Raw genomic sequence first — 20,786 nt, 5'->3', positions numbered from 1 at the left:
GATGTTAATCTCTTAACAGATACGTGATTTACAAAATATTTTTCATATTCTGTGGGTTAGTTTTCCAGTATTTCTTGATAGTGTCCTTCAGTACACAGAGGTTTTAAATTTTGGTGAAATCCAATTTATCCTTTTTTTAATTGCATTTGCTTTTTTTTTAATGTTTATTTATTTTTGAGAGAGACAGAGACAGAGAGACAGAGTGTGAGGGGGGAAGGGCAGAGAGAGAGGGAGACACAGAATCTGAAGCAGGCTCCAGGCTCTGAGCTGTCAGCATAAGGGCCCGACGTGGGGCTCGAACGCACAAATTGAGATCATGACCTGAACCGAAGTCAGACGCTTAACCAGCTGAGCCACTCAGGTGCCCCTGGTCAACTTTATTTCTAAGTGTTTTACTCTTTTTGATGGTATTGTAAATGGAATTGTTTTTTCTTTTTTAAGTTTATTTTGAGAGAGAGAGAGCACACGTGCATGTGGGAGGGGTGAAGAGAGTGGGGGGGAAAGAGAGAATCCCAAGCAGGCTCTGTGCTGCCAGTGCAGAGCCTGACACGGGGCTCGAACTCAAAACCATGATATCATGACCTGAGCCAAAGTTGGACACTTAACTGACTGAGCCACCCAGATGCCCCATGGAATTGTTTTCTTAATTTCCTTTTTTGGAAGGATCATTGCAAATGCATACAGATACAACTGATTTTTGTAGCCCTTTATCTGATATGCCATCTGCAAATAATCTTTTCTCATTCCGTCAGTTGCCTTTTAGTTTTTTTGACTGTTTCCCTTGCAGTGCAGAAGCTTTTTATCTTGATGAGGTCCCAATAGTTCATTTTTGCTTTTAATTCCCTTGCCTTTGGAGAGGTGTTGAGTAAGAAATTGCTGCACTGAGGTCAAAGAGGTTTTTTCCTGCTTTCTCCTCTGGGGTTTTGATGGTTTCCTGTCTCACATTCAGGTCTTTCATCCATTTGGAGTTTATTTTTGTGTATGATGTCAGAAAGTGGTCTAGTTTCATCCTTTTGCATGCTGCTGTGCAGTTCTCCCACCATTTGCCAAAGAGACTGTCTTTTTTCCATTGGATATTCTTTCCTGCTTTGTCAAAGATTAGTTGGCCATACATTTGTGGGTCCAGTTCTGGGGTCCCTATTCTATTCCATTGATCTATGTGTCTGTTTTTGTGCCAATACCATGCTGTCTTGATGATTACAGCTTTGTAGTAGAGGCTAAAGTCTTGGATTGTGATGCCTCCTGCTTTGGTTTTCTTCTTCAAAATTACTTTGGCTGTTCGGGGTCTTTTGTGGTTCCATACAAATTTTGGGATTGTTTGTTCTAGCTTTGAGAAGAATGCTGGTGCAATTTTGATTGGGATTGCATTGAATGTGTAGATTGTTTTGGGTTGCATTTGTATACACCAATAATGAAGCGACAGAAAGAAATAAAGAAACTGATCCCATTCACAATTGCACCAAGAATCATAAAATACCTAGGAATAAACCTAACCAAAGATGTAAAAGATCTGTATGCTGAAAACTATAGAAAGCTTATGAAGGAAATTGAAGAAGATACAAAGAAATGGAAAAACATTCCGTGCTCATGGATTGGAAGACTAAATATCGTTCAACACTTTTTTTAAACAGAGGTAGCAAAATCCTTGCCTAGTTCCTTATCCTAGGGAAAAAGCTTTTAGTCTTACCGTCATTGAGTGTGATGCTAGTTGTGGGTTTTTCATACATGGGCTTTATCATGTTGAGGAAGTCTCCTTACGTTCCTGGTTTGAGTGTTCTCTCGTGAGAGGATGTTGTTTTGTCAAATGCCTACCCAGTGTGAGGTGTATTCTATTGACTGGTATGTTGAACTGTCTTTGCATTCTGAATAAACCCGCCTTGAGTGTGGTGTGTAACCCTTTTAAAGCACTGCCATATTGGGTTTGCTGGTATTTGATGGAGCATTTTTAACACTTGTGTCCTAAGAGATACTGGCCTGCAGTTGCTTTTCTTGTGGTCCTCTTACGGTTTGAATAGTGGTTCGTTTGTCTTACAGGTGGAAGCTGTCTCTGATAAATGGGAAGATGACAGCAAAAACCGCAGCAGAGGGCTGTCAGACTCCAGCCCCCGAGTGCTGATTGGCTGTGTGACGTCGCTGATGGAAGGTGCTGGCTACATCAGTCAGACCACGTACTTCTCTCTGGAGAGTGTTTGTGAAGGTATGTCAGATGGGTTTCTACTTAAATTTAAGGTTAGGTTTTGTGGGGGGGGTTTTAAAAAAAATTTTTTTTTTCAACGTTTATTTATTTTTGGGACAGAGAGAGACAGAGCATGAACGGGGGAGGGGCAGAGAGAGAGGGAGACACAGAATCGGAAACAGGCTCCAGGCTCCGAGCCATCAGCCCAGAGCCCGACGCGGGGCTCGAACTCACGGACCGCGAGATCGTGACCTGGCTGAAGTCGGACGCTTAACCGACTGCGCCACCCAGGCGCCCCCTTTTTTTTTTTTTTAATTTTTTTTTTTTCAACGTTTATTTATTTTTGGGACAGAGAGAGACAGAGAGGTTTTGTGGGGGGTTTTTTAATTTTATGACTGAGATTTGAGATGGCTATACATATTGAAAGGGTCAAATTTGAGCATGCTTTGTTGCGAGGGTTTTAGACTAGAACGGCTTCACCAGGCACTGGCTCCAAGTGGTGTAGGTGGTATAGACTGCTGTGATTTGTTTTGTGTCACTTGTTGAATGGAGTCACAGTCTTCCGGGTAGTTGTTCTTTCCACAGAAGTATTGTTCCTGACGTAAGTCAACAGTGTTGCAGACGTATAAGGGGACTGTTCTCACAGTCCTTCAAATGGGTTAACACAGGGCTTGGGGATAACTTTGTACCTCTCCACAAGTATGTGTCCGGTTGTTTTTTTTTTTTTTTTAGCTGAACTCGAATTTTGTTTTTATATCTAAATGAAGAATTTGTTGATGCCATTTTTGAGTTTGACTCAACAACCATTTATCGTGTACCTGCTCTCTCCCAAGGAGAGACAGACCTGTACACGTCTTGGAATTGGGCAGGAATTGGAAAAGCTGCCTGGAGGAGGTGCTTCTTCAGCTGAATTCCAGCTGCTCGCCCTGCCAGCCCCACAGAGAGACATGGAGAGGAGCCGGAACTCTCTCCCACCTTGGCTGCCAGGGAGCCCGGTGCAGGAGGGCAATTAGGTCAGCCCACCAGGCAGCTTGCTTGTCTGCTTTTCTCGGATGTAAAAGCCAGGACTCTGACCTTTATTGATAACCCTAGGAGTTTCCGGAGTGAAATTGTTAGGTGGCTGGGATTTAAAATTTTCTGTTCTGTCAGAGAGACTGTCAATTCTGGAAAAACTGATCCTACAGTTGCTCAGCTCCAAAGGGAATCCCTAGGTCCCCGTAACTATGCCAATAGGAAGTCACTCCCAGACTGGGACATGGTTCATGCTGCAGCGATTGCTGGAAGGTACAGAAGTAGTTCACCATGAGGACTGGCACCTGAGTCATAGGTGGAGGGATTTCCCAGCACAGTCTCCCGTCTTCTTGAGCTGAGAGAGTCCAAATTGTTGATGACCTGCCATAGACAGCAAGAAGAACATTCCTGAAAGAGAAAACACGGCATGAAGAAAGGTAACGGGAATCCAAAGCAGAGGTTGCAGACCTTTTCTGGATAAGGCCAGATGATAGAGCTTGTGGGCCACGTGCTCTCTGCTAGCTCCTTACCTCTGGGTTGGGGCTAGCATGGACACAGCGGTCAGCAGCGCCTGAGCGGAAAGGTGCAGGTTTATTTACGAGAACAGGAGGCAGGCTGCCATGCGAATGTCTGATCTGAAGGTAAGAAGAGGAAGAATTGGGCTAGGTGTTTTGTTCCCCTAAGGGAGAGTCAGAATATACGGTCTCTTTCTTGGCGGCCATTCAGCAGATGTTGGAAGGCCGTCTCCCGACCCACTGCTCGTAGAATCTGTTCTGGTGGGAGGGGGAGTCGACAGCACAGTGTTCTCTGCTCTGCGAGAACTGCGTGAGTGACGTGACGGGACTGGAGGCGGACCGGCTTGGGGTGCCTCTAGGGCACGGGAAGGCTCAGCCTCCCTTGAGTGCAGAGCAGATCAAGGGCTCTGTGGGGAGGGTCCAGGTGAAGCACAGATTATGTCCCAAACCTTCCAAGGTAACCTGGGTGAGTCCGTTCAGTTATGTACAGTACCTTGAGCAGAGGAGGACGACAAGATGTGACTGAGGAAGGGGTGTCACTGGGGAGAGGTGGGAACCTGTGAATATTGAACAGTGAAGGTGGGAGGTAGGGTCTCAGGATCACTGGCTCCCCGAAGTCTCGGACTACAGGGGTAGTGGTGGCCATCAGCCGAGTTTTGTGGATGACATTTCCGATCTAGGCCCAAAAATAACACTCATGGGAATTCTTTTTCTTTTTCTTTTTCTTTTTCTTTTTCTTTTTCTTCTTCTTTTTCTTTTTTTAATATAAACTCTGCCCTCCATATGGGGCTCGAACTTACAACCTCAAGATCAAGAGTCACATTCTTCACCCATTGAGCCAGCCAGGTGCCCTATTTTCTACTCATAGGAATTCTTAACATCAGTAGCAGGGCTCAAGCTGTTTTACACATGAATATCCATTGAATCCTTAACCGTTTTGGCCAAGGCAGAAAGGGAGTTAAACACTCAGCCTAAAGCGGGCTCTGTCGTGCTCTGTCCTGTAACATTTGAGGCTGGTCACTCGGTTGTGGTGACCGGCCTGTGACTTGTGCAGTGTGTTTAGCAGCATCCCTGACCTCTGCCCACTAGATGCAAGTAACGGCCATCCCAGCCCCCGGCTATGACACTCCAGAACGTCTGCAGACATGGCTGCCACATGGCCCCGGGGGACACAATGGCCCTGGGTGGGAATCACTGGCCTAATGGGTCTAAAGTCTGTACGATGGATCTGCTCCTTTCTTCTTTATTTCCAGGGCGAGCACTGGTCAGCCCAATGGCACCTGCATATCCACATAACCAGTGTGGCCTGAGCTCTCAGCCTGGGTCATTAGTCAGGTTGTTTCTTTACTTTCACATTAAACTGATTTACGGACCCACTTGTGAGATAAAGAGTGAATCCCTTGGATCCTTTCTGGGATCTTTCACTAGGCCCAAGAACCCAATGCCACACACATCATACAGGGTGCTGTGCCCTGCGTCAGGGTGCTCTTTAGTGACCAGTGTGCCTCTACAGGGACTGCTCTTCATCTGCAACGTCCCTGAGGTCCTCAGATGTTCTGTCTGAAAACCTCTACCCAGTCGCTGGCCCCCTCCTTCCTGGGTGGAAACGGGTCTCTGACACCCACCCTCTCCCTTGGCCAGAGTTCTTTATCCTTTGGAACCACACAGTCTCTGATGCCTTTCTGCATCCTCCCCTTTCTGCCCCCAGGCCTGCCCAGTATGGACTGCCTAGCCTGGCCCTCTGGCTTCTGGTTGGGATTAGCCAGCACCCACCAGTCAGCAGAAGAGAGGGGAGCAAGGTTAGGATCACACCCCCACCTCACGCTGTGACTATGGCTGTATTCCTCTCCAGTGGCCAGAGCTATAGCCAGGGTGACCAGATAAGTTAGGATCAAGATTGGTACACAGGTGAGCTGTAGAAAGGGGTGTTAAAATTAATTAAAATTAAATCATTTTTGAAATAGTTGCATATCAATTAACGGATTGATCTGACTATAGTGGTGGACCTTTAAAGTAGCATAATTCAGAAATTGCAAAACCTGAAATTCTTTTTAGAAAAAAAATACTTGGGTCCATTAAAACAGCTTAATATTTATTACTCAGTCATTGCATTCTTGGTACATAATATCTTAGTTTCTCAGTGTTGGTAACACCATGTCACTGGTATTCTAAAAAATAATATCCATTTTTCAGTGTCTTAATTTTATTTTTTTATACAGTGGTCTGGAATCTTCTTCAAAGTGGTATTGTATGGTTGATGAATGTGAAACTGAAACCTTTGATTGGCTCTCCCTGTAGGCTGTAACGTTTTTAATTGAGGAAATACTAGTAAGCTCAGAACAAGTTCTGCTAAATGTAAGATACAAGTCCAGGGTTTTTTGTTTTGAAATGTATAACTATCTCAGGCCAGATGTTTTCACAGGTACTGGTTTTTTGTTTTGTCTTGTTTGCCTTTATGAGTACAAAGGTATTCCAATATTATCATAAACTAAAACCTATCAAATAAGTTGTCTCTATGATTTTTTTGAATGCTACACCAAATTTGGATATTGTAAATTTATAGGTCTCATCAATTTCATTCATTCCATCGCAGAATATCCACTTATCCAATAAAAAGTAAAGGGCTTTGGGGTGCCTGGGTGGCTCAGTCGGTTGAGCGTCCAACTCTTGATGTTGGCTCAGGTCATAATCTCATGGTTCATGAGTTCAAGCCCCGTTTCAGGCTTTGTGCTGCAGTGAGGAGCCTGCTTGGGATTTCTTTTCCTCTCTCTCTTCCCCTTCCCCCCCCACGTGTGCTTGCTCTGTCTCAAAATAAATAAACTTTTTTTAAAGTAAAGGGCTTTGTTAGAAGACTCTTTTTTTTAATTTTTTTTAATGTTTATTTTTGATAGAGACAGAGCACGAGCTAGGGAGGGCCAGAGAGAGAGGGAGACACAGAATCCGAAGCAAGCTCCAGGCTCCGAGCTATCAGCACAGAGCCCAACGCAGGGCCCAAACCCACAAACCACGAGATCATGACCTGAGCCGAAGTCAGATGCTCAACCAACTGAGCCACCCAGGTGCCCCTAGAAGACTCTTTTGACACGAGTTGGGATAGTGTTGAATCCAGCCATAAGACTTCAGCTTTAATCTGCGTGTGCCATGCAGGCTCCTGGGGTCTCATTATTTCATTTCCTCCGTTGCTTTGGTGCAGATCAGTGTCACTGTCTTCCTGTTTACAAGCTGTATCTCCTTTTTTCTTTCTTTCTTTCTTTCTTTCTTTCTTTCTTTCTTTCTTTCTTTCTTCCTTTTTCTTTCTTCTGTTCTTTCTTTCTCTCTTTCTCTCTCTCTCCCTTTCTTTCTCTCTTCCTTCCTTCCTTCGAGAGAACACGAGTGGGGGGAGGGGGAAGAGAATCTTAAGTAGGCTCCACGCTCAGTGCGGAGCCCAGTACAGGGCTCGATCCCACAACCCCAGGACCATGACCTCAGCCAAAATCAAGAGTCGGATGCTCAACCGACTAAGACACCCAGGCTGCCTCAAGCTGTATTTTCAATGACTGCAACTTACAAAAGACTTCAAAAGCTGAAAATTTTTGGTTCCACGTTTTATTCGGTACTTTGATTAAATATTCCCAACTGATTTTGAACAAAGCGTAACCAAAATTTAGAGGTCTCACTTAAAAAACGAAAAGGAGCACCATCGTAGGTTTGGTTGATTTGCAAAGTGCATCTGCAAAGGTTCAAACGTCTGTGAAATTTGGATGATGGAGCAGCAGACAAACCAGGGCTGCTAGACCCAGCAGTTTTGGTTGTTTTGTTAAGATGACTTTTGTCATAGAAGTTTTATGGTTTGGCTACCTCTCTGTGTCTGTGAGCGCATCTAAATCTTAACTGCTACAGCTTGTGTCCCAGCTCATTGGACACCGCGGCATGTGTGGAAGCAAGCGTGACTTTACACGCCACGGTTCCAAGTACATTTCTGCCTGTTAGCTTTTTTAACGTGTCGGGATCTTGTTTGTGTGATGGTGCTTTATTACTGTTTTATCAAAACTTGTTTTCATGTTGTACTATAAAAACAAATAATGTTACCTCCAGTGTTGAATTTCTAAACTGAATTCACAGTGACGTCAGAAATGTTTCCTTCGACAGAGTGATCTTCCACAGTCTTTACTTTGATTCCATAATTCTGATGGGGAAAGAAAATCAAACTGTTACTTGAATTTGCTTCACTGTTTTCGCTTTGAAGTAACTTTTATCCAACTGACACATTGCTCCATTTTTCACGTGTGTCTAAGAGATTTGGAATAAAAATTTAGCAGAATTGTATTAAACAGTTATTTGATAAATGAAGCCATGGTTTATCAAACAACATATAAACGTGTCTCTACGGTCTGTTAAATTGTGCTTCTGGGAGTGTCCTCTTAAAATACCACCTCACGTGGAAGCCGGTGCTCCAGCACGTTTGTCTCTTCTGGTTTCTTACCACCAGTGCTGCCCCCGTGGCCCTCGTGCTGATCAGTAGATGTCAGCAGATGTTTGGGCTCTAGGTGTTGATCACCAGCTTTCTTGAGAAACAAAGTCAGTTTTAAATTATGCACTTTTGTTTTCTGAACTGATTGCTGTCAAAAGTATTTATCGCGGGGGCACCTGGCTGGCTCAGTCGGTAGAACGTCTGACTCTTGATCTTGGGGTCATGAGTTTGAACCCCACGTTGGGGGTGGAGCCTACTTAAAAAAATGAAATATTTTTAAAAGAAGTATTTATTGCAAAATAACAAAAAGGTTCTAATCGGTAGTAGCTTTACACCAAGCATCATAGCAAACCTGTTCAGACCACTTGTGTTTTACCTCAGGAAGGTTAAGCCATGTCATGTCACTGAACCTACAGTTTCCCAACATTCCCACCCACCCTGCCAGTTGTGGCCCAGTGGCACCTTGCATCCTGCAGGCCACAGCACAGCTACCTGGCACACCCGGGATCTGGCAGGGGCACAGAGTGCTCCCCAACTCTCAGGTCTGAGCACACTTCCCTTTGTCACCGAGTACTCTGTGTGTACCTGATGGGGAGGGGACTCACTGTTTCTGGAAAGAGTTGGCACAGAGGCGTGCCCACCTAGCAGAGAAACCACACATGTGCCTGCCCTCCTTAGAAGCTGGAGGTGTAAGAAATTTGCTGCTCAGCTTGTTTTGCTGCAGTCGTTAGTAATACTTGTGAAAACAGTGGGCGCCGTTTGAAAGCAGATAGGATCCTGAGACCGTGCAGCCCAGGTGTGTGACCGCGCTGGCCACAGCCCTCCCCGATTTCCCTGCCTTTGCCCTCGCAGGCAAGAGAAGGTGAAGCTGCGGAAAGGTTGGTCTTGTAACAGCATCTGCTCCGTTCAACTGGGTGAACCTAGATGAGAACTAAGATTGGTAAACTGCTCGTTAGAGAGGACGGAACTGGTTTCGGTGAATCAGAACTTCAGAATGAATTGCACACGTTGATAATTGCCAGCATTACTGAGTAAGCACCATGGTCTCCCTGCCTGCAGGTTTCCAGCCCTGCAAGGGAGACTGGGTGGAGGCAGAGTACTGGATCCGGCCAGGCACATGGATCAGCGAGGCCATCTCCGTGAAGCCGCTGAGGTACAAGCGCGTGGACAGGGTAGGTGTTGGCCCTCGCTTGCCCTCGTCCTCCTGCGTTTCCACAGCCCGGGCTTCTCCTGGGCGCGTTGGGAAGTCAAGCTAAGTAAGGCTCAGTCTTGGCCAAAAAGCCCCCGTTTCCCTGCCGAGAGCACTGGTTTCTGCGGGGACGTAATTGGAGGTCGCCTGGCTCACTCATCCCGTGAAACTCTAAGCTGTGTAGTTGACACAGCACGTCAAAGTGTGACCGCTGGGACTGAGTGGGGTGGGTGCGGGACTGGCGCCTGCCCGTGACAGCGGGTGTGCTTGGCCACTGGACACTGGGGCTGAGAGTGCTGCCTGACATGCTCCCACCGTGCTACCTCGGCCTTGGCTCCGGGGTCCTTCCACGTTCATGAAATCATCATGGCTTTGCTTCTCTGAGACCAGCCCCCCCACCCCTGCCAGAGGTTGGACTTGGTCTACAGTGGGGCCCAGGGAAGGTGTTGCCCCTCGGTTCAACAAGTGTTTCTGGTCTTGGAGGGAGGCCCCCGGCATGCACACGTCTGAACAGCTGTCTGCTGCTGTGCTCACAGGTCTGCATTTCTAGCCTCTGTGGGAAAAACGGGGTGATAGACGACAGCATCTTTTTCACCTTGGACTCTCTGAAACTTGCTGAAGGATATGTGCCTCGAAGACATGACATGGTCAGTGCCGTGGTGGTGGAGAGCAGCCAGTCATGCTACGTCTGGAGAGCCCTGTGCATGACCCCAGTAAAAAGACGGTAATGGGGAAATGGCTTTCTTCTCTGGGAAGGGAGAGGCCCAATATAAGTGTACTTTAAGAGTTGCTTGAATAACCTCAGGTCATAGCCTGTCCAAATCCTGAACTGGGTAGTTAAAGGGAGAGTATCTTCTGGAAGGTTTTCAGCGGTCTCTGTGTCTGATTGAAGTTCGAGTTAATGGTTCCTTCTTAACCCTTAGTCTTACTGGCAGTGTTCACATTCTGGTGGGTTCTTATATCTTTTGTTCATCTTTCACGGGTTGGCGTTTTTTTTAAAAGTGTTGAACAGGGGCGCCTGGGTGGCGCAGTCGGTTAAGCGTCCGACTTCAGCCAGGTCACGATCTCGCGGTCCGTGAGTTCGAGCCCCGCGTCGGGCTCTGGGCTGATGGCTCAGAGCCTGGAGCCTGTTTCCGATTCTGTGTCTCCCTCTCTCTCTGCCCCTCTCCCGTTCATGCTCTGTCTCTCTCTGTCCAAAAAAAAAAAAAAAAAAAAAAGTGTTGAACATAGTAGGTTCTTAGAATTGTTGAATTTCTTTCATTCTGTGGCCCCAGTAACCTCCCACCTTGTCCACGTGTGTGTATGGCACACAGTGGGGCCTCCCCTGAGCTCCCAGTGTAAACGGCAGCCTTGCCCTGCCTCCTGCCCTGTCCTCTGCCCGCTTTCTCTCCTTAGCACTTAACCTCCAGTGAGCTTGCTCTACGTGTCCCTTAGTGACTCTGTTTATCCTCTCCTAGAGGATAAACTTAGAATGCAGGTTCTATGCCGGAAGGAATTTGTGTCCTGTGTCCTGCTCTGCGCTGAGCACCTGCCTCTGTCCGTGCACCTCGGGAGTGGGGCACATGTGGGGACTGTGAGGAGCAGCGCCGCGGGGAGCGCCACTGGGTCACGGATGGCACGTGACACTCAGGAGGATGGACCGCCTGGCTCAAGGCTGTGGAGATGTGTGGGGTGGGGAGACTCCGCCATGTGGGAACCTTGCCCCACCCTATCTAGCAATCACTGTCACCCTTGGCCGCCCGGTGCCCCCCGTTCCCCTGCCCCACAGGACCCTGCTTCCCGCTGGAGAATGACTCAGGCCCACCTGTGGGGCAGTGAAGCCAGACGCATTGCCCTCACCTCCCCTCACAGCCCAAGAAGGCCTGGGAGGCACAGGAGTTCTAGTGTCGGCTCCCTCTGATGGACCCGGTGGTGCGAGCATGAGACAGGCAGGACTCGCTGCCCGGGGTCGGTGCCACGAGAAGAGAGCGGTTCCCGCCCGCATCTGAGTTGGGCTCTTGGGCCTCCTGCTAGCTCTGTCCTGCTCCCACCAGGCAGCAGCCCAAAGCCCTGGGGCAGGAGTGGGCAACTGGTCACTTGGAGCCACCGCCCAATTTAAGGAAACACCCATATCGTGAAAACAGGCACTTCCCCGGCTCTTCGTTTAAGCTCAGAAATGCTTGAAAACAACACTGCATTTAACTAGGCTCCTGATTGCCCTGGGCACAGGAGAGTTGTAGGATGGTGACCGGTCCATGACTGACCGTCGACAGAAAGCAGTTGCCATCTTAGGCCTCAGGGTCAAGTATATTCATTGGAATGACTTACGGTTTGTCTCCTCTTCTAGATTCTTATTGCCCAATCTGGGTTTTTTTAAACATTTACTTTCTAACATGCCCTGTGGTTTACCGATTTGCTGTTTTGGTGGCTCAGAGTGGGTGTGGACTAGCATCGTTGAGTGGGCAGGGGCACCACCAGTGGGCTCCCCGGCTGTGGATGGTCAGTTTCTGGGGAGTCTCCTCAAGTGGCCCCCAGGCTGCAGTGGACTCAGATGTAGGTCTGGGGGTGCTCATTCTCCTTGGGGAGGGTCCTTCTAATCCCAGATGGAGGGTCCCTTTAATCCCAGAAGCGTGAGGCTTCTCCCTTGACTGTTGACCTCCTCAAATAGTCATCTTCATGGGCAAGGTTAGTGTCCCCACTTCGTTGCTGACGCTGGTCAGAGCGGGGGGTCAGCAGGTGAGCGGTGGATGAAGGGAATTTGCTGGATCCCGGGGAACTCACAGCCACTGGGCAGTCAGTGACCATTTCCCGAGTTTGTAACAGATGAATGTCCCGCCCTTCACAAGCTCAACAAATGCCCTCTGTGTGCCCAGCTCTGTTCTAGCCCCAGGAGTACTGCCTTGGACAGAGAAGACCCGTGTTTCTGCCCTGGGAGAGTTGGGAGAGTTTAGGTGCTGTCACCCCACTCAGGTTTCCTGTGCCCAGAGAAGAGGCTGCTGGGGGCAGCACGGGGCACCAAGGCTGTGTGTGTGGGGGTTCCCTCCATGAGCTGGACTCCATTCCACAGCGTTGGCCCCACGTGTGCTCCCCACTCACACCCACAGTCTGCCTGCCCAGTTGAATGTCCAAAAGACAGTCCCAGTCGAGCACAAAGGCCGAGCTTCTGCTGTCCAGATGCAGTTCCTCCTGCTGTCTTCCCCATCCAAGTTCCCTGGGTGCTGGGGAGAGGGGGGAGTGGTGCTTTAGGATGCCTGCCAGTGATGCTGTTCTGTGGGTGCTCTCTCCAGGGACTCCTCTGCCTTTGAAGAGACTGCCGACAAGTTCTGTGGAGCACTTTTACTGAAGAACAAAGGTGACATCGAAGTCACGAGGTTGACAAATTTTGGAACGTTAAAAGAAGGAGAAAGTAAAAATATGGTGATCTGGATAGAGTAAGTTTAGCGCTCAAATAAAGTTACGTTTAGCAGGTTTTAAGTTGTGATTTAAGAATTTCTGTATAATAGGGGCGCTTGGGTGGCTCATTTGGTTAAGCATCTGACTTCGGCTCAGGTTATGATCTCATGGTTCATGAGTTCAAGCCCCATGTCGTGCTCTGTGCTGTCAGCATGGAGCCCATTTCAGATCTGCTGTCTCCCAATCTCTCTGCCCCTCCCCTGCTCCCCTGCCCCCCGACTCATGTGCTGTCTCTCAAAAATAAATATTTAAAAAAACTTTTTTAAAGAATTTCTGTAGAACCAACTTTACTTTGTTCATTTTTTCCTTTATGGAAATCTTTTAGTTTTTCAGCCTAAAATATTCTTTTTACTTTCAAAGGTATTTACAGTCATCTCTCACTCATCAGATTGAATTCTGTGTTTTATGGTAGCTGATTATTTTAGCTTCAGGATCTTATCTGTATTCATGGCTCATTTTCTTTCTCCAGGAATAAAGGAGACATTCCTCAAAACTTAGTCAGCTGTAAACTGGCTGGCTGGGATAAAGCTAAACAATTCAGATTTCAAATGCTGGATAAAGGCCAGACATGCCCGGCAGGGTCTCTTGTTCCTATTCCTGAGAAGAAGAATTTTTCAGATAAAAGTATTAACTTTCTAGACAGCCACCAAAAAAACAGAACCTCTCAGGCATCAGAGAGCAGTTTGGTGAACAACGGAGACATCTCTCCAGGTAGACGTTTCACCTGTTACCGTGTTCGGCCGGCTGGGGCTTGGCTGCCTGTGTGCCCTGCTGGGCCCACGTGACAGTGAAGCTGCTCTTGGGGGGGCCGGGGGCCCACGTGGCCAGAGCACTCCAGCCGGTGCAACGGATTATACTGCGAGCTTTTTGGTTCTGGGCTCTTCTCTGATGTTTTGTGGCTGAGGAGAAGAGCAGAAATAGCTCGACAGATCCCAGAAGTGCTTCAGACGTGCTGGTTCCCGTGAATAGTTCTAAACTCGGGAAAGGCTGCCCGCTGTCCGCTGCTGTCTGGTGCTTTGGCTGTGTGCGTGCCTGTCTGTGGGTGAGCGTTCGTTTCCGCGAGCACCTGCCGTCAGGAGCAGCCTACCCCTTGATCTCATTTTGGTTTAAATTCCATCTCCCAGATGACTGTACCTGTAAAGGAGAAAACGGAGACAAAGAAAAGGCAACACCAAGGAAGCAGGCGACGGAGCTGGACCCCGGAGGGCTCATCCCTCCAGGTGGAAAAACCCTCATCGTGATTATGTGTGACGCAAAGTACGTGGCTGGAGGGTCGGGAGGGAGTTTACTTTGGGAACATTTGTACATTCGTCTCTGTAGATTTCCCGTGTGATACTTCTAGGTGGGAGGTTATAGAATATTCCTAACTATTTTGATGAGCCAAAACCTTGAGAAAAATCAGTGGGGAGAAAATGGCTTTAGTGAGTTTACCGACCCAAGGAGTTGCTCCCCAAGCCTGACCCGCTGCCCCCACCCCGTTCACCCGGCTTCCGACCCTCGGTCCTGTTGTGCACTCTCAGCCTCTGCTCCTCCCTTCCCCTCACCCTCCTGCTCCCTCAGCTGAGGCCTTTTTGCCCTCCACCTCCACCTCCACCTGGGCAGCTGGCCCCGATGCAGGCTCCCGGGGCAGGGGGCTGAGGCCTCCCTCCCTGTGCAGGCTGCGTGCAGCAGGCAGGCGAGCCTGAGGGTCCTTCTCCTCCTCCTCCTCCTTTCCTGAATCCCGAGCTCCCCAGCCCTGCCTGCTTGCTCCCCACCGCCCGCTGGTCCCGCCAGCTGGGCATCTGGGCTGCAGGCCTCTTCCTTTCTCAGTAGTCCTCTACGTTGCTAATTCTAAATCTTTTCTAAAATGGAACTCTGGGAGCACCTGGGGTGGGTCAGTGAGTTAAGCGTCCAACGCTTGATCTAAGCTCAGGTCGCGATCCCAGGATTGTGAGATCAAGCCCCGCGTAGGGCTCTGCGCCAACAGCCTGGAGCCTGCTTGGGATTCTCTCTCTCCCTGTCTCTCTGCCCTTCCCCCACTTGTGCGTGTGCAGTCTCTCTTAAAATAAATGAATCACCATCGTCGTCATTAAAATGTGACTCTGATTAAACCGCCACCTTGCTTCAAACCCATGGATGACTGACCATTCACACAGATTGCCCTTCAGTCAGCGGTATGTGGTGCCACCACTTTAAAGGATCCCTTTAATGTGACGATAAGAGATCTGTGAAAAGGCAGTAGGTGAGCACAATGTGTGGAGCGTCCAGTAGAACCTGAATTACAGCAGCAGGAGGAAGTTGGGCAGAAAGCAAAGTGAAAACAAGATTTCTGGTAACATTGTACGTGTTCTGATTAAAACTTGACGACACTGTCTCACGACACTGTCTTTCCTGTTGTTCTTAAATTTGAGAATTACAGCTTCTGTGGCTGATTTGATCATAGGAAAATGATACGTTCCTTGCTTCTGAAAGTTCCTTTCTTCCTTTGAGAAGAATTAGTAAAAACTAGGGGTGACCGTGGTTTCGTAGCCCCTGTCACACATGCGCACGAAGGGAAACTCTGTCAGGCCCGCTTGTCTTCTGACCACAACTCTGATGCGTTTTGTCTTCTCAAGGAGCCCAGGCCGCTGCAGGGAGCTCCTCCTGCTCTGCTTCTCCAGCTTCACGATCGGGCGGTTCCTGGAGGTGAACGTGGTCAGCGGGGAGGAGTCTCTAGTAGCCGTCCGAGAACCGTTTTCCTGGAAGAAGTCTAAAACTACTCCCACGTTAACATCCACAAAAACTACAGTTGTCGTGACCGCACAGAAAAGGTACCGTGAGCAGAAAAGACCTCAGGATCCACAGTGCGCTCGTGGGGTGTGAGAGACGCGTGTGGCTGCTGTGTTGTTGGAGAGCAGCGGTGGGGGGGCACTGTGGCGGGTGCCTTTCAGTCGCCTTGCTTGGGGGAGGGGTGTGTTTTCACGATGCTCGTCAAGTTTTGTCTGCAGAATGGCTCTACAGGGTGAGGACGGAGTAGTAGGCTGTGCCCCCTCTCCGCCCCAACTCCACCCCGGCTGCTCCCCACCCCACCCCCCAGCTTCCTATGTTCCCAGCAGCCCAGCCTGGCTACTGAGACATCCCGCATCCCACACGGGCACCCAGAGGCACCCGTCAGCAAGGGGGCCACAAGATGTGGCTGGTGGGCGACCGCCCAGGCAGGGACTGAGGGAGAGGCTTCCAGAAAGTGCTACAGGACAACATGCTCCGTCTGCTGCTGCTGGACCCAGAAATCTCCACAAAGCAGATTGTTTTGAAGTTTGGTGCCAGAAAATCGGACAGGGATGTGAGGACGATTCCCGACTTTGCTCAGTGATGTGAAGACCCCCCGCCCCCCCCCCCCCCCCGTAGGAACTGACAGGTTTAACCTCGGTCCTGCCCAGAGTTCCTGGAGTAATGGGTATTTCCCTTCTAATATTAGAAAACCCTGAATGTCAGGTCACATTTTTGCCCAGTAACAATTTCAGGTAAGGTGTGAAGGATGTTGCTAATTTGCAGACTAAAGAAAAAAACTATTAGAGTAGTATGTGGTTGGCTTTGGGGTTATATCATTATTTGAATCCAGCACTGCCACCAAGGTGCTGTGTGACCTTGGGCTCATTTCTTAGCCTTTCTGAACCTCGGTCTCATTCATAAAACGATAGTCTCTCCCTCACTTGGTTACAAAGATTAAATGAGGTGAGATATGTAAAAGACATAGTTTCCAACATGGAGTGATCAGTAGCGATCAGTAAGGAGTAAGAACCATTGGTCTTGGAAAGGACATGTTCTGGGGATGGAACGTGGAACACGAGAGCAGTTACCATAGCCTATAGGCAGGAAAACATCCTGAATGATAGGGCCTTAATTATAGGAACATTTAAAAACCCCAGATTATCACATAGTGGTACGCCAGGCAACTTTCTTGTTATCATTTGGCTTTAACTAGAGGAATGAACTAGGCCAACAGTCCCCTGATCAGCTGCTTCTCTGTTTGCTGTGTGGGAGTGTCTCTAAACCAGGAGACACTGGTTTCCTGTTGGCAAGGTAGTGACCCAGAGTGTCCTGGTTGGCGTGGGCCTCCTGGAACTCCCAGTACCTGCACCTGCCCACCACCCCACCACGCACGTCCTGCCACCTTTGCTCCCCGCCCAGAATGGCATTGTCTGTGTTTGCTTAGCCAGTCTGTTGAGGGCCTCTTTGTGCCAGGACCTTCTCAGCTGAGTTCCCAACCGTTTTAGGCTGTAAACAGACATGTTTTGTTAACTCAGCGTGCCAAGTCGTGACACTGTTCAGGCCTTTTGTCTAAACGCCTGTGTGGCGAGGATCCTGTCCCCTTTATGCTGTCCATGTGCATAGTTAACCCTTTGCTGCCACTTACGAACGCCTCCACTTTTGACGTGTACTTTGCACCGTGCTTTGATGGAGCTCCTGCCACAACCCGTGTCTCAGCTGGGAGGTGGCGGCCCTTCCCGGTGCTGCTGCTGGTGGCCCTGGCGCTTCCAGGGGCCTTTCGGCCACGGAGCTTCTCTCTAAGCAGCCTTCCCGTCCAGAGCCTAGCTACGGGGACGTACAACCGAGGTGACCGTTTGTGGAGTAAGGAGGCAGGGGTACGGGTGTCCCACCCTCTGCGCTCAGGCCTGAGCTGGAAGCAGGACTTGGAATGAGGGAGGAGTGCCCATGGCCTTTCTTCACTTCACGCGGCTGGACAGCCTGGCATCGAAGATTCACCGGACCTCCCGTGTGACCCCTGTCGTCTTTCCAACTGTCTCTTCTTCCAGCTGCTTCCTTCCTGGTCATTCTCTATCAGACTCACCTATGGCAGCGGTGATGTTCCTCATCCTGGCGGTGGCCGGCTTCGGTGACACCTGCGCACCTCCCTCTCCGGGACGAGCCGAGGCTTGTTTCCCCAGAGAAGCTCCAGGCGGAAACCGGAAAGGCAGGGCCCATCAGAGCAGCCTCTACCGAACGTGTGGTCCTGCAGCATTGCAGGGATGGTTCTGGCGTTGACAGGCTCGAAGTGGCAGAAGAGCCAGCTGGGGGGAAGCTTAAGAGTGGCTGTTTCAGACTCACGGGACCCGAGGGGCCCTTGGGTGCTGCAGCCCCTCTCCTCTTGAGGACAAGAGAGGGCCCAGGGAGGGAAAGGGCCCCGGAGCAGCTGAGTTTGCAAACTACAGATGGACACCAGCAGTCCACGTGTTAGTTTCGGTTACTGACTGACCTTTAGCCTTTCTGAAGCAGACAAGGGCGTCTAGTGAAAAGGGCTGGTGGAAAACGTGTGGGTGATTAAGAATTACTTTTGACTCGGGAATTTTTTTTTTTTAAGGAACTCAAGACGACAACTTCCAAGTTTCCTTCCACAGTATCCAATACCAGATAGACTTAAGAAATGTGTGGAACAAAAAATCGACATTCTGACTTTTCAGCCGTTACTCGCAGAGGTAGGGAAAGGGTCTGAGAAAATACTCTTCACTGAGAAAAAACTTGGGTTTTCTGACGGAATCAGGGGGAGCCCTACCCGGGTTCATTTTTTGCCACAGTTGGCTGGGAATTTCCAGTTCATGGGAGACAGGTCCTCCTGCCGCCGACACTAGTTGTGGGGACGCCGGCAGCCCAGCCTGTCTCTGCTTGGCGTGGCTTTCCCTCCAGGGTCAGATTCTCAGCAGCTGGGAAGGCGTCACATGTGGGAAGGCCCTGCAGCCATCGGGACCAGGGCGGAGACCAGAGCCGGGACGGCAGGGCCACACAGCTGCCGCCCTTGCCAGGTGCCGTGGTGCTGCCTTGTGCTCGGGCCCATTGGTGGCTCCCGGAGGAAGTCTCGTCCAGCCTGTCCACTGTTAGAGGTGGTGGCTGAAGCCAGACCCAGAGCGGGGCCCCTGCAGGGGAGGGGTGGCACCGAGGAGCCCAGGGACAGGGAACACATGCCTGTGAGCACATGGAAACCAAGTCCAGGCAAAAGGAAAGTGTCCATCTGCTTGGTGGGGAGAGCGCTTGCCCGGTGTACAGGAGGGCACTTCCCATGGGGTTCGGGGGTCCACGAGCCTGTGCGGTGTCCAAGTGATGACGGGGAGACCAGACAGCAGCCGGAGGGCGCCCTTATGTGCGCTGAGCACGTGCGGCAGGGGAGACCAGGTCGACGTGGGGCTGTGCGCAGAGGAAAGAAGGTTTAGGGGGAAGCGGGGACCTGGGGAGTGGTTGTCTGAACCAGAGCAGATGCCCCTAGGGGTAGTGGGGCCCTTCCTTCCCGCGAGGCTCTGGGCCCCCAGCGGCCGGGCAGGGGAGGCTCCCGCGGTGCCGTGGCGTGCGTTCGGGAGGCACAGGTCGGAGGGCCCCCACCCCCTCCCAGACTTGCTAGCCTTCTGGAAGAGGGAGAGAGAGGCCACATACGGTGAGTAGCACATGGAGACACCGGGCAGGTGGGACAGCCCTGCGTGGCTGGGCCGCTGGCATGGCCGCTTGGAGGGGCCAGTGTTGCAGAGCGTGGATGGAGCGGGCCGCAAACTGGAAGCAGGGAAGCTTGTTAGGAAGGCATTGTAGTATCCGTAATGAGTTCCGGGTCTGAACTAGGTTCCGTGGCAGCAGGCTGGCCGTAGAAATAGTTGGGGGGAGGGGGCACACCCTGAGGCCAAGTGACTGGACCATCATGAGAGCCTGTGTGTCCCTGACTCCCCTTCACGTGAGCCTGGGCGCCGGGAAGGGACCCTCCTCATGAAGGCAGAAGTTCGCAGATGAAAATTGAAGCGATAACGTTGATGGTACCAGTTGTGAAAAGTGCTGTGAGGCTGAAGGTTCCAGACTTGTGTCGCGGGTGTGGTCTGTTTAGTCATGTAACTGCCCGTGAGACGTGCCCTTGGTCAGCGTCCCCGCAGCCCGCGTGAGTGTGGGCACATGCTCTGATGAGCACGGTGTCACCACGGTCCAGATGAGGGATGCCTCTGTCCCCCCAGCATTTCTGTGTGCCCCCACCCCATCTCTCTGCTTCACGTGCTCCACCTTCTGTCGCCAGATTTTTGTTTCCTTTTTGGAATTCCACAAACAGAATCCTAGTATTCTTTTTCTTTGGCCCTTTCACTCGGCGTAGTTATTTTGGTTTGAGGTCCGTCTGTGTGGTACACAGAAGAACGGCTCCCAAAAGATGTCCACGACTCACACCGGCACCTCTGACCTGGGTCACCTCACATGGTCGAGGGGACTCGGCAGGTGGGGGAGATGACCCTGGATTTTCCAGGTGACCCATCGGAGCCCAGGAGTCCTTGTGGGAGGGCACCAGGAGGGTCGGACCCCGGGAGGTGGACGGGCCGGTTGGCCCGTGATGGCGGGGATGTGGCGCTTCTCGGAGAAGAACGGGCAGGAGGACATGCTTCTCCCTGGGGGGCCTCCAGGAGGAAGCGGCCATACCCACACCTGGGATTCAGCGCCGTGAGGCGAGGTCACATCTGTCACAGTTGGTACTGCTGTGTCCCTGCTTCTTAGGGCTGTGTCGTCGCCATGGGAGCGCGTTCCTCAGCTCACCTGCTGATGCTACACAGGAGGAGTCCCACACTGCATGGCTGTGTGTCACGAGACACCTGGCCACGGAGGCTGGCGGGCTGCCTTCCAGCCAGGGGCCGGAAGAAGGGGGCCGGGGGAGGCAGTGCCGACCGGGTCAGGCTGGCATTACAGGTGGCCGCACCACACCGTCAATGTGCTCGGTGCGCTAACTTGTCCACCTGAAAATGGTCCATCTCGTGAGTTTCAGCTGCTTTTCCTGCCTCTGTTGCAAGGATCGTGTGGTTTTCGTTCTCCAGTCTGTTCACGTGGTGAATTCCTTTGATTTTCCAGACGTTAGATCAGCCTTCTGTTCCTCTGATAGCACTCACGTGTGTGCACACGCGTTCGTCTGTGTTCACGAGGCACGTCGGTCTGTAGTGTGGTTTTCTTGCGACACTTTTGTTCTGTGTTGATTCGAGCGTAGCGTGAGCCTCCTAGGATGGTTTGGGGTGTCCCCTCCTCTTTATTTTCCTACGAGTGTGTATGTAG

At 50.5% G+C, this 20,786-nt stretch overlaps 1 protein-coding gene across 2 annotated transcripts in view; it reads left to right on the top strand.

Moving 5' to 3' along the window:
- LOC121040128 (RNA helicase Mov10l1-like) overlaps positions 1-18,607 on the top strand; it is a 29,486-nt gene extending 10,879 nt beyond the window's left edge. The window contains exons 3-10 of one of the 2 annotated variants that reach the window (XM_040490500.1): positions 2,035-2,197; positions 9,212-9,324; positions 9,878-10,065; positions 12,608-12,751; positions 13,243-13,484; positions 13,898-14,030; positions 15,368-15,562; positions 18,094-18,607. In XM_040490500.1, the coding sequence (XP_040346434.1) occupies positions 2,035-2,197; positions 9,212-9,324; positions 9,878-10,065; positions 12,608-12,751; positions 13,243-13,484; positions 13,898-14,030; positions 15,368-15,562; positions 18,094-18,361 (1,446 nt within the window). In that variant the 3' untranslated portion in view covers positions 18,362-18,607. The remainder of the gene's footprint in view (positions 1-2,034; positions 2,198-9,211; positions 9,325-9,877; positions 10,066-12,607; positions 12,752-13,242; positions 13,485-13,897; positions 14,031-15,367; positions 15,563-18,093) is intronic. The other variant, XM_040490501.1, reaches the window with a different exon arrangement.
- Positions 18,608-20,786: the final 2,179 nt, after the last annotated feature.

The sequence above is a fragment of the Herpailurus yagouaroundi genome, unplaced genomic scaffold (assembly GCF_014898765.1).
Source record: "Herpailurus yagouaroundi ecotype Mexico unplaced genomic scaffold, PumYag 182, whole genome shotgun sequence".
Classification (NCBI taxonomy): Eukaryota; Metazoa; Chordata; class Mammalia; order Carnivora; family Felidae; genus Herpailurus; species Herpailurus yagouaroundi.
The sequence above is the reverse complement of the archived record's forward strand: the minus strand, read 5'-3'. Positions and strand labels throughout refer to the sequence as shown.